Here is a 13,497-nt window from a genome sequence, read left to right on the forward strand (position 1 = left end):
GAAAAGTCAGTCAAGTTTTACAGCCTGTTTTACTTAGGAGGTGAGGTAAGACAGTTGTAGCAGTTTCTTTTGGCCTTAAAATCTATGGATCTACAAGCCTTTTAAAATTACATGCCAAGCTCTTGCATGTCTAACTAGTCTATGATTCTGTAGTTCTGTGGCACTTTGAGCCAGTTGTACTCTCAGTTCCTAAGCAGTGCAGTAGAGGCATCAAGCTCATTTACCTGTGGTGGAAAAGCGGTCTGCTGACCACAGCTATGGCACAGGCTCCTTCCAGGTGCTGCACAGGAGGTGTGTGAGGTTGTGACACGCATGTTAAAGGTGGGTAGGAGGAGTTGTTTTGCAGCAGAGGAAAACATCATGTGCCTTTTTTTTATGAAGGCATCTATGTGTGTGAAACGGCAGGTCAGAGGGGCTTCACCTCAAGTCAGCATGGTGACACTTGGAAGTTTTCTCTTGATATGAAAAGCCTTGAAGAGCAGGATGGCCTGGTTTTCTCCTTGGTTTTAAGGCACTCAGGAGATTCCTTTAAAAGAAAAAAAAGCATTGTGACTAAGGCCTGAAATTTGGGAATAAGTAAATTAATGGTGCTTGAACCACAACAGTACAGTTACTTTGCAGCTGTGCATTATATTACAGTCTGCAATTCCTCAATCAAATACTGTTTCTCAAGTAATGCTGCAGCCTGTCTGGCTGAAGCTTAGGTGCACACATCTTGTCACTCACTTCCTGTGCTGCTCTGTGTACAAGCCGTTCATAAATCTCTGTGTCAACTAGTATAGTAAATACTGTCTATTTAAAAGGGTATTAAAGTTTTACATTGTGGCATATCTGATATTATAGGCATATATAGACTTTTGAAATTAGCAGGTGATTTAGCTTTGTGGCGAAGAGAACATATTCTCAAATGTCTTTTAAGTTACCTGTGCTGCAGAATAAACAGAACGGGTGTAGTAGGTGTGTTAAAATGTGTAATTTTAACAATGTGTGGACTTGCATAAACAGTGAAGACCAGTGAGAAGGTACTGGGACATTGTAACATAGAAATTGCTGTATAAATAACATGCAGCAGTTTAGATACATTTCAGAGAAAATGAAGAAACTGTATTGCAAAGTTGTTTTAACTAGAGTGTATTGCAGTACGCACAAGGGGGCAGAATTAGTTTCACGTGTACCCTTACCTCTAGTGTTCCATGTCTTCGGTTACACAGCTGTGTTAACAGTAGTATTCCTCAACCCAGATCCATTTTATCTGTGGTTCTGACTTTTTTGCTGCTAGTTCTGAGCCTTTCTGTTCTATAGGTACTTTTCTAAGCGTTCACAATTTAAAAGACATCATAGCAAAAAGGCTGGAAGGGTTGCCATTAAAAGAAGGAAGCGTAAATTGCACAAGTATGTGTCTTTGTTTTATGGTTAGAGACTTTGCAAGAGGAAGAGCATTCTGTCTTACTGTATAATGAGGAAATGATCTTGGTTAAAATTCATTGTAAGAAAGTTACGATTTATTTTAAGAAGGTATGTGTGGCTTTAAATATTGTTTCTGGAGCTGTAATTTTTGTGTTACCTCTACAAATCTCATCAATCTCTATTGAGATTTGCAGATTAAATACACAGAACAAGAATTGATCTCCAGTACGGAAATAAAACTGTGTATTATTCATTTCTGATCACCATTGCAACATGAAAGTAACCACTATTAACCTTGGGTTTGATAACAGCATAAATATGATACAAGACTGCAGTATCTCTTTCTAAAATACATGTTAGAATTATTATCAATGTAGTTGTATATTGTGTTGCTAATGTTCTCATGATATGCAGTGTTAATACCAAGTAACTGTTTTGTTTGTTCCGTTTGCTTACAGTGGCATTGCTGTAACATGACATGATCCTTGGTTTTGCCTCTTAGGAGAGAGTTTAGTTCAAAACACAGTGTTCGATGTTTTGTTTTGGTTTTTTTTGTTACATCTTCTGAAGATTTTTTTCTTTAAATCCCTTTGATTGCATAATCAGAATTAACTTTTCTTTGTGTCCGTTCTAAGGTGTCTTTTTTAAGGAAAACTTTTTAGCTAGAAGTTACTATCTTCCTATGTATTATTTAATTGGTGTCCAGATTCTTTTATTATTTAGATAGTATGTCCTGGCCAGAGGATGACTAGAGATGAAAAATAACTCCAAAGAAATGTATCACCTATGTTCGCGGGTGACAATTACATCTGAGAATTTATATAATTGAGCTTCATTCTTCTTGTCACTTGCAGGCGGAAATTGTCAAGAGGCTGAACGCTATATGTGCACAAGTCATTCCCTTCCTGTCCCAAGAGGTAGGTAGTCATTTGTACTGGTGCTGATCTGAACAATTGCCTCATCATATCTATTACAAAAGTGGGGTTTTGTGTTGAGACTGTTACCTTATGAAACTTTTGGTCCTTGTAGGTTACTTTCCACTGTGCTGTTGTCACTGTAACTTCATTATCTTTTCCAAGTCCCCTGTAATATAATTTCAGTATATTTATTAAATGGAACATGTTGCAGTGTGCTAAGCAAGATTTTAGTTGTTTAAATATACTGATGTCATGCAGAATGCAGGTTTTAAAAAAATTATGACTGTTGGTCTAAAATCAGAGGGCAGCTTGCGAAAAATGCGTGATTTGTGCTGCATTCCTGGCAGCAGGCATTAAAGTTTGGCAGAAACTTCTATTTTGGTGTACTGAGTAGTGGTGTTCAATACAGTAAACACACAAATGCAGCTTTTCTCCTGCCTTTTTTCTCTCTGCATCCCAGATTACTTAATTACCTTAAATCCTGTTATGTTTTCTACATATTTGGGAATATAGACAGAAGGTTGAAACTCGCTGTGAGATAATTTCTCTAAAGACTAATTTTCTCCAAATTATGATTTTCTGGTATTATCATTGTAGATACTTTGAGGAACACTGGGATTTGGGGGAGTCAGTGGGACCTAGTGAGGAAGCCTTGGAGCCACAGATATGCGTGAAATAAAATGAAAACATGGCTCATGAAGGGAGATCTTGGGTGCATAACTTCTTCCCTTGCCCACTCTGTTAGGGAAAGTGGCTAGAGACTGGGGTCTGCTGGTGCAGGCTGTCATGCATCTTTTTAATGTATGGCTTCATTTCACTAGAATTAGTAGCTGAAAAGCCAAAGCTGGGAGGTGTATTTCTGTGCATTGCATTTGTAAAATATCCTGCCTGAGAATGCTCTGCAATAATTACTCCCACCTTTTCAGCTGTTCCATAAAATGCTGTTGCATTTCAAGGTTGCAGCTCATCTTGCAGCAAATGAGAGCCTGTGTGCTCTGTATCAGCATTCAGTTAATGTGATGCAAGTGTGCATGCACATTCATATCTCTGTGTATTTGAAATGAGAATAACGCTATCAAAACTAGAACCTGACAATGTTCATAAGTGCTGCTCTACTCTCTGCTTATAAAGATGGATTTGTGGAAACTAGATGGTGAGTAATGATCTAGGTACATTGCTGGTGGATCCGAGCTCAAGTCCTGCATGGATCTGAGCTGAGTAGCTGTTGATTTTGTACTTTAACTGCTACAGAATCTCTATATATCTAGTCACAGGGTTTTATTTGAGGCACAGGAATAGGACAGCCTATAAAAATGAGGTGTAAAGCTGATTCATACTCATGTTAAAGTGAGCACTAAACTGACATGATTTTGAAACAAAGGCAGAAGTGAGTACTTGGCAGGCAAAGCTGTAATTTTGGCAAAGACGTGGGATCAGCATTTGCACAGCAGAGAAATCTTCTCTGGAGTATGTGGTACTGTGTTTAGAAACTATGTACCAGTATACTACTGCTACTGCATTTAGAAACTTTGTACTGGTATATTACTGCTGATACTGGTACTGCTGTTTTCAGCCAAGTGCTGAACAAAACTTTATTACTCTACACAGGTCACACTGCTCTCCTTGCTCTGCTTCTACAAATGCAACCCGTGTGCTTTCTTGAGTAGGTGTTTCTTGACAATTAGACAAGCAAAAGGATTACATGGGCTTAGAATACATTTGAAAAAACAAAAGATGCGTTTGATTCACAGTGACTGATAGATTTTGGCCTTTGGTTTTGGATGTCCTGACCTCCACCTCTTCTACATGCTCACATGGAATCGAGAAGGGGGGGGGAACAAAAAAGAATAGATTTGGAACTTTGCTCTTAGTGACATCCCACTCAGGTAAGCATGGTCTGTCTCCTTTTTTTCTGCTCCCCATGCACTGTGCTCTGCTGTCCCCGGATCTGGATCACCCTGGAGTCATTCTCCTGGAAGCTGATACTGGTACATTTTAAGTCCCTGCCTTAGAGGGAGAAGGCACTATGAAGGCTACACATTGTAGCCTTCACACTGTAGCCTACACATTCTTTTCTTCCACTGGGGAGAATCTCCTCTGTGGTGCTCATGAAGTAACTTGTGAGCTGTGAGCCAGGATGACTGTTTAACAACCTCCTGGCTATCAAGCTAGGCATGGAGAGCAATTTTAAAGTAATTCTGAACTCAGCCCTTGCAGTATCTCGTCATTAATCACTAGTTACAAGAACTATGTAAGCAGACAACTGAGATGGTCAGATTGTAAATTTAGAAAATGATGTTGTCCCACTTCTGTCATGAGTACAGTACCACCCAGTGAGGGCTTAAGCACACCAGCATCAGTGTGCCTAATGACTGCTGTTTACTTTGTTATGCTTTAGATCAGAGCTTTGAGTTAAGCAGTTTTAGATCTGAAAAAAAAAGACTCTCATATGGCTTGCGTGCTAGCAGGCATCTGCTTTTTAAATCTGTGGCCCATAAAGTTTCCTACACCTGTTTACACATGTCATTTGCCAAGTCATACAGCCCCTCTGCTGTGCATGTTGCCTGGCATCAAAGCTCTTTGGGCTACAGAGAGGATGGAGAGGTCAAAAAATTCCCAACTTCAGCGGTTTCACATGCAGTGACAAGGACAAAAGGGAGCACTTCCAAAGAGCCGGTGTACACATTCATCATATGTGGAGGCAAGGGTGCTTTTTAGTTCACCAAGCAAAGGAAGGGGGGGAAGATACAGCAGAGAGGGATTGAAAGAGGAAGCACAAAAAAACTTTTCATGTGTCTTGACAGTGCCTCTGATCATAGTAGTTTTCGTACTGGGGTTAGGAAGATCTTGGTAATTGTTTGACCTCTGTTCGCAGAAACAGTTCTTAAATGAGTTTATATTGGCATGTGCTTATGAAGCAAAAGAGATCTGATCTCGAGATTTGAGTAAGCTGCTAGACTTGGTTCCTGTCTACTTTGTGTCTTTTAAAAGTGAGTGTCTTAATGTAAGTCTCTTTATTTTATCATCTAGATTAATAGAGAATTGAATTGCAGCATGCTTTTGCTGTTTATGCATTTTCCATACAGACTAATTGTGGAATAGTGGCTGAAAAATGTGATCAGGCTCCTTTGTATTGTGCCTGAGGGAAAAATGAACAAAATACAGTGGTTACATGCACTGATGGCAACATTATTGCCTCATAATAGCACCAGGTTAACTTGTCTTATTGCTTGTTAACTTTGTAAGGAATCAATGGCTTGTGATAACTCACTTAGAAGTAAGAAATTGTGGCCAAAATCGCTAGAGATCTTGAGAAAAGGATGCAATTATAATACATCATCCTACTGTGTACTAGTGTCTTCTTTGTTTCAGGGGGCAATCCAGTAAAGAATTCAGGAAATTCTGCAGGCTTCAGTCAGTTTTACTGTGCTGTACATCATCTAAGCACGTATTAAAAATAAAGTCCCTAACCTGCCTACACACACCATCAAGTGGTACCTTGTTTTTACGTAGACTCTGACTCAGGCAGGCAATAAAAAAAAGAGCACCAAGAAATATAGGCTTCCCGTTTTGGAAAGAAAGAGTAACTTTGTGGCCAAGGCATGAGATGGACCTTGGTCCATCCTTAGGGCAGTGATATGTGTTCAATTTCTGCTTCGATTGCAGGCTTCTTGTGTTGCAACGGTCATTTTCCACCTCCCTGTGATGGGAGATACCAGTGTGCTCAAAATAGTTCCTGTTGTATAAGGTGAAGGGGGTGCCTGCAACATTGTAGGTAAATACTTGGAGGTTGTTAGAACTCAGTTAACATAGTTTTGATCTCCTGCAGTTGGTATAGTTAGTTCAATGTTCACAACATCAAATGATCTAGACAGTAAAATGCAATTCATTTTGGGTCTAAAGGCACAGATGATGCCTCTGCTAATTGACACTTCTTCTCATCTGAATTTACCAGCTGCAGAACAGTGTGACGCTAGCACAACTCTGTGGTTTTCAAGTTGGGGCTGGTTCTTCTCTGGTCAAGGTGGTGTTTGTGGCTGCAAGCTGTGGCCATTGAGAGCGGGATAGCAGTACTTGTTCATTGTGGCTGGAGATACTCATGTATCATGGTTAACTTCTTTTGAGTAAAACTTGACTGTGTATGTACTCATGAGGCACACACAGTTTGGCTCATTTATAGCTAATGGTGCAGTTGTGGCAACCTGGAGCTCAGCACAAGCTGCAAAAGCTGCTTGAGAAGCCAGATGAATGGCTTCTCACGTTACTGGCCCCCGTCAAATTCCACGCCATATTGCAAGCATTATGTGGGCTGGAGGAGGCTGTAGTAAACTTCTTTGGAAAGTGTGCTTTCCCTTTTAACTGCCAGTGAGCTAGCTAATACCAAGCTAGAAGGATTGCTCTTTAATAGTTTCCCATGCATGATAAGGTGGTCAGATATACTTAGAAGTACAGTAAAATGCCAAGCACTGGCATGCATACATACCAGCAAACATACAAAAAGGGAATGTTCCATGCAGTCTTTTGCTTTCAAGCACTTTAGTATTAGTTGCTGGTTTTCCTTTTAGAAAGCTATAGGCCATAATAGGTTTGCTCTTCTCTGTACCTTCTGTAGAGGTGCTTCCAAAGTTCAGTAAATTTAAATGAAGAGTGTGTTATGCATTATAGGAGCAGAGCAGGAGTCCTTCCATGCTGTTCAAAAGGAAGAAGTTGTTGGTCTGAGAAGTGAAAGGAACACTGAGACAACTAAATTATTTTCCTCTATTTTAGACTTGCCCTGGACTAGAGGTGAAACAGTAAGTACAAGGAAGCTGTCAGTATCTGTAATCCTTCTTCCAAGGGAGGCATCTTATTAGCAATTTCTGCATATATTGCTAATAATGTTCTTACATTTTTATGAAGTGGCTATTACATCTTGTCAGTTACGGTGTCGATGCAGTGAATCTGCTGGTTCCTTCTAGTTTCCAAGTGTGTGCCATACTAGACAGTAAACATGCGTTTGCCTTCTGGTTCTCCGTAGTGTTTTTGGTGTGGCCTCATCTCATCATGCTGCCTCTAGATAGAGCTTTTCAGAATGGCACTGCTGGAGTTCTTAAGCAGGAGCTGGTCTGTACTCCCTCCAAACAGATAATATAACAACAAAATAATATGAATAAAACATGGCAGAGCCTGCTTCCTTCTGCAGAGTGAATTGTTCAGTGGTTTTTGCTTTGGATGTTGTTGGCAGTGCTGGAGACAGGCTGGAATTAGGTGTTTCTAGCACCAGCGTCTGTGTGTGCATACTAGGGGGAATTTTGGCCACCTGTCAGTGGGAGGTGTTGGGTAGCTCTGACACAGTATCAGAAGCCCAGGTATTTTCCACTCTGCTTCAATGACTGCACAGGAGCCAGGGCTAGGTGACAAGACAGTGTGGTGAGACAATGTGATGGGGGAAAAGCCTACATCCTTCTTGTGGTTTCTGTCGTTACTACCCACTGTGAGACTGAAAGGAGGTGATTTTCCAACACAAGGCAAGCATGGACATGCTGCTCATTGCAGAAGGCAAAAAGGGGTGAAGAGAAGAGACAGGGAAGAAGTTAAATAGGGAGAAATGATACTAGTCTTCATGACAGGCAGGGCAGGGTATTGAGTTCAGTGCTCTGGCCTGTTAAATACAGTGCAAAATACTGTTTTCCCATAACTGAAGAAAGTGGGTCTGTGATTTGCTTGTGTGCACAGTGGAAGGCTAGCATTAAATGTGTGTGAAAGCTGCAACCCTGTCTATTTTTGGTTGGGAAAAAGTAACCCTTTATTATTGTTGCTCTTTTTTACTTGGCTGTAAATCGGTGCATGATCACTTGATGGGCAGGCTAATATGTACTGTTTGTTTTTAACATAATGCTGCTTGTTACTGGCATGCTGGCCCTGGAAGGCATTCAAGCATATTATAAGTGCTGGAGTCATCAATCCTTGGGTACCCCTGCTGGCTGGGCCAGCCCCACTTGGCTACACCTTGGTTTCAAATAGCAGTGGGTCCCTGGGGCCCAGTCGGTCTCCTTCTCTGTGTGTAGAGATCTGCACCCATTACTGAAGCTGCAGTTCGTAATGTGGAGCTGCCTGCCAGCCCTAGGTTCAGAAACCCAAGGGACAGCTGGTGGGCTCTTCAAACCCTGCTCATTACTGTGCCACACCACAGCATGACTTTGCTTTCCTGTCTCTTTATCCACTGGAGTGTGCGGTTTGTGCCTGTGACTTGAAGTAGCCCCAGGGTGACTGGGGATAGGCCCCCCAGGGGGCTTCAGGGTACTGATTGAGAGTCTGCACAGCTGCTGCAATGAGGTGGAAGTGATGGAGAGGCTAATTACAGGCCATCTATTTTATGTCTTTTGCATACTATGCCAGTGATGATTAAATCAATGTTAAAGCAGCTAGCAATAGGAGAGTTTTAATTGTCTCTACTGTACCTAATTTAGGTTCAGTGTTACAAGACCCATGGTTTTTCTCCTCTCGATGAAGACTTGATCCCAAGCCTGTGAGAATCAGTGAAAGATGCCTTGTGAGTCTGCTTAGGGAATTTCTGTTTTACAGTGCTTTTCAGCAAGAGTGTTAAACTCAACCCCTCCACCTTCTTTCCCCTCACCTGGGAATGAAATAATATTTTTCCCAAATAATCATGAGAGCTGTTTGTATGATTGCTGTAAAGGAAAGGAAAACACTCAAACTGTTGTGGAGCTGAATTATTTTTCCAAAACCTGGATGAGAATTGGAGTAATTTCTACAATAATTTTGATGTTTTCAGTTTGGCTTTCTCTAGATCCCTCAGAAGATTTTTCTTCTGCCTGTGGCCCCAGGAATGGAATTCAAGTAAATGGGCATTGGAATTGAATGTTCATACATACAAATCAAAAGCTAGGTTCCTTCCTTTACCTCAGTGCAAAAAGCATTACCTAGGTAGGAAAGAAGAGATGACTCTAAACAATCAAATAAAGGATATTTTTATTAATAATTTTTAATGAAGATTTTAAAAAACCATGTTGGGTTTTCCTTTTTTTTTTTTTTTTTTTTTTTGGATGGCTTGATAAAAATGCTATGGCCCATTTTCATCGTGGCTGACCTGCACCAGAAAATGGTGGTGTAATTTCACTGTGTTGCCATATAGAGCCACGTGTCACTGGGCTTTCAGCTACATAATCAATGAAAGCTGTATGTGTCCTTAACATGTGATGACCTGGAGATGATAACACATCACTGAAACTTGAGGCTTGAGTATTGTAATTTCCTTTTTACTGGTTATCTGTGATAACAGTACACAACTTTGCATTTTTGCATTTGTATGGGTTTTTTTCTGTTTTGTTTTTTTTTTTCCTGAATGCCAAGAACACATTTGCACATGTTCAGCCTGCTTTATGGTCTTTACATTGTCTGCTTGTAAGTGACAGATTTGGTTTACTTTAGCACTGTAGCTTTACAAAACTCTAAAAGGGAATGCTGTGATTCTGTTTGCAACATTATGTTATTTGCTCTCCTGGCATTTCCTTCATTTAATTCTTTGCTTAAAAACAAACCTTAAAATAATTTTCTTCCTTCCAGGAGTGTTTCTAAATTTCCTCCTTTATTATTTGCATTTATCCACTTTTTGTAGTTGAGGCCAGCATTTCTTACAGTTACAGGTGGATTTTTGGGCTGGCTTTGCCCCATTTTGAGGGCTTCTGTTGGAGAGAGTTTATAAGTGAAAGTGCCATTTTTGTTTGTGCGTTGCATTGGCAATTGGCAAATCTGAGACTGCCAAGTCCTGCAGGTAGTGGAGCCCTTTGTTATGCCCCCCTTTCCTATCGGGTCTGAGTCTTTCCCAATGCTCTTCATCTACCCTTGAAGGTGTTGGTAGGAGTATTAAGGACTTGGCTCTGGACCTTACTGTATGCAGCTTTCTGCCCCTGGTAAGGATGAGCAGGAGGTATTGCTGCATGGTCTGTTCTTTAGCTCTGCGCTGCCTGTATACACAGGCATGAAGGTAAACTGTAGGCTTTAAAGACATACTTCCAGCCCTTTCCCTAAACTTTGCACTAAAGAGCATCTAGATGTTGGTTTCTATACAGAGCTGGTGTTTCATTGTAATGTTTTCAGCACCACTCAAGATAGACAAGAGCTCGCCCTGCTTTCTGATCCACCAGTGGCTATTAATCAAGGCTGGCACACTCCCATTGCAGATCATGCAGATCACACAACCTGCTTGCAGTTCTCCCTGACACCCCTCTTACACCAATTTGTCGTGTGTAATCCCAGTCCTGCAGGGCTGCCTGTGCGTATGAGTTTGCCACCAGTGGAGCTTTGAATAGGCATGGATCTGGTTGCAAGATGAGGATCTTACTTTATCTGTAGTTGGTGTTTTCAAATAAATATCAATCAGTTTTCGGTATACAGCAATTTTGAATTTACTGCAGGAATATAGTATCACTCAAACTGAGGTAATATCACCACTGAAGCTTGTAAACTGTATTGTTAATTAGACCATGTGGTTTTGATGGACTTTTTAAAGCTATTAAAATTTACATGTTGGAGATTGAAATAATTAGTTCTCTTTCACGTGTTTGACAGAATTGTGAATGGCATTTTAAATTTGTTTCTTATGGTTGAGCTGCTTTGAAATGTACCTAGGAGGAGAATCTTTATATCCTTCAGTGATGTGGGTGCTATGTGCATGTTGAAAATACATACCTCTCGTTTTCAGTATCCTTTTACTATTTTTTTCCTTTTTTATTTTTAATCAAAAAGTTTCGATGGCTGTCAAGAAAGCGGCTTGCCTTTTGAGTTGGTGTGTAAATTCAAAAGCACACTGAACAAAAGGTGAACAAAAGGAAAACAGTTCTCCTTTTAGCCAGGGTGTAAAATAGCCCTTTGGGGAGCAAAGGTGTAATTCCTGGCAAGTAACAGCATAAACTCTTCCTCCTCTTAACCTGATGCAAGTCTTGCAGGTAAACACAAAACATGACTGTCTGTTAGAGAAGTTATTTTAAGCCAGGCATGTGTTTGAGAAGCAAAGAAAAAAAAAAAAGGAAGACTCTGTACTTAATAATTTAGAAAACCAACCAATAATTTTATTTTGTTTCTGATCTTCTATTTATAGCACCAGCAACAAGTGGTGCAGGCTGTGGAGCGTGCCAAGCAAGTGACCATGGCAGAACTGAACGCAATCATTGGGGTATGTGGTCTTTCCATTTTAGCTCTAATAGCATTTGTAAATAGCCTTTCTTTCTCTCTTGTATGAACTCATTTTCATCAGGTGGGCAAAAGTTGTGGGCAATAGTGAAGTTCAGTAGCTTCATCTTCATAAAATCTAGTTACTGCCTGAAGACTTCTGTTTGCACTGTGCTGAGAAAACTAACGGAGTGATTAATGTCTGTGTTGTATCCATTTCCTGAAGCTTGGTCTGTGTTGTCCTTTTTTGCTTCCTTTGCATGCCATGTGCCAGTCTGCTTCTGCAGCTGTGGTAACAGGTAGCCTTCATAAGACACACTTGCACTTTAGAAGGGTTTTTCACATCGCTACTGCCAGCATCTCTTTGGACAGCATCTGATGTGGCTCAGGAATGTGAATATTCACCACACTTTTCATTTTTATGTGAAAAAATAGATGTTACTTAAATTAAAAAAAGCCCATGAGCAAAAAAGAAAACAAACCAAAACAATAAACCAAATAGCCAACCCAAATCAGTGACAAAATGACATGTCACCAGTACACTCATAGGCATGCCTGCTCCTACTCATCTCAAAACAAGGGTATATGGAGCCCCTGTTGTGAAAGCTTTACGTCCAGCCCCATTAGCATGGTAGAGCAGTCCTGTGAGATTTTATGAGTGTGGGCAGCCACAGTGTTTGCATTTTACAGCTGGAGAGGAAAGGCATAACAGCAAAAGCCATGACTGTTCACACTACATAAAGTAAAGGTGAGAAGTCATAGCTTAGTAGCACATTATTCACATGTATAATTATGCAGCTGGTGCAAGCAGTTGTTTAAGTTATTCTAATGAAGACACTACAACTACTTCCCATCTTCTGCGCCCTCCCAAATGCTTTTTCTTTTGTGTATAGATTATACATAAAAGTCTTCTCGCTTTTTTTATTCAGTGTATCAAACACACTTTGAAATGCTAATTATTCCATTTACTTTCATTAAAATTCAAATTGCTGAGTGAAGATGTGGATAAGGGTCGCCGAATAATCAATCTGAAGTGAAGATATTGCTTCAATTATGCCTCTGTCTTTTAACAAGGAAATCAGGGCTCTCTGATCATTGCTGACGGTAGTGTAGAGTAGTGGTCTGATTTTAGCTTGTTTTTAATAGGTTGTTTCTAACTCTGTGTTGTATCCCTTTGACCACAAGAAAACACTGGTAGTCAATTAGAAGATATAAATGGAAAAGAGTAACCTTTATTTCCTCTGAAGTGTCCATTAGAAAGAAGGGGGTGAATTGGAGCGAGTCGTGTAGAATCATGAATAACATTTGTTGTACGTCTTTTACGCTCCAGTGGGGAGAGTGGGAGATGAATAATTTCCCAATTAGTTTTCATTACCTAACAAAAATATTGCCTTCTATTAACATTCTTTACATAAAGTAGCTAAAGGTTAGCTTCTTTGTTAAAGAAGTTTGTATATGTGTGCATATGTAGCGTGTGTGTATATTTGCACATCTCGTTTTGTGTGTGTGTGTACACACTTGTATATCAATACTTCAGAGTCTACTTGTGTTCATTTTTGCCGTTCACCTTTGTAAATATGAAGTGGCTGCGAAAAGGAGTTTGTTTTCTAGTAAGACTGTGTTGATTGATGTGGTGTTATAGATACTGGCTGTTGCAATGTTACTTAAGTTTATCCTGCTTTCATGAACCACTAAACCACACAGAATAGATATAAGCAGGCTAGATACCTGTCTGGGAGCCTGGCAGTAACTTTTGTTGGTCTTCCCCTACCAGATAGATAGAAATAAATTTTCTGTTTTGTTTGTTGTTGTCTGAATTTATCTCTTCAAGTCAGTTGAAATTCTGTGGCCTCAAATTTTCATGTCTGAATTTGGTTTTGTGCATTAAAATTGGACAGCTCTCACCTCCCTCATAAGGCTGATTTTTTACATTGCTGTACTGGCTTTTTTGACTCCTATTTTATATTGACTTAGGAAATACCCTATGGCTGTCACTTTAGTT

At 40.1% G+C, this 13,497-nt stretch overlaps 1 protein-coding gene across 5 annotated transcripts in view; it reads left to right on the forward strand.

Moving 5' to 3' along the window:
* Positions 1 to 13,497, forward strand: part of LOC133270764 (transducin-like enhancer protein 4) — a 101,177-nt gene that overhangs the window by 29,259 nt on the left and 58,421 nt on the right. For 3 of the 5 annotated variants that reach the window (XM_061456245.1, XM_061456243.1, XM_061456244.1), the window contains exons 5-6: positions 2,262 to 2,324; positions 11,425 to 11,499. In XM_061456245.1, the coding sequence (XP_061312229.1) occupies positions 2,262 to 2,324; positions 11,425 to 11,499 (138 nt within the window). The remainder of the gene's footprint in view (positions 1 to 2,261; positions 2,325 to 11,424; positions 11,500 to 13,497) is intronic. The other 2 variants (XM_061456246.1, XM_061456247.1) reach the window with 1 other exon arrangement.

This window comes from Pezoporus flaviventris, unplaced genomic scaffold (assembly GCF_033815535.1).
Source record: "Pezoporus flaviventris isolate CSIRO_AGI_PZ_B2104156 unplaced genomic scaffold, CSIRO_AGI_Pfla_v1 ptg000022l, whole genome shotgun sequence".
In the NCBI taxonomy this organism is placed as follows: domain Eukaryota; kingdom Metazoa; phylum Chordata; class Aves; order Psittaciformes; family Psittacidae; genus Pezoporus; species Pezoporus flaviventris.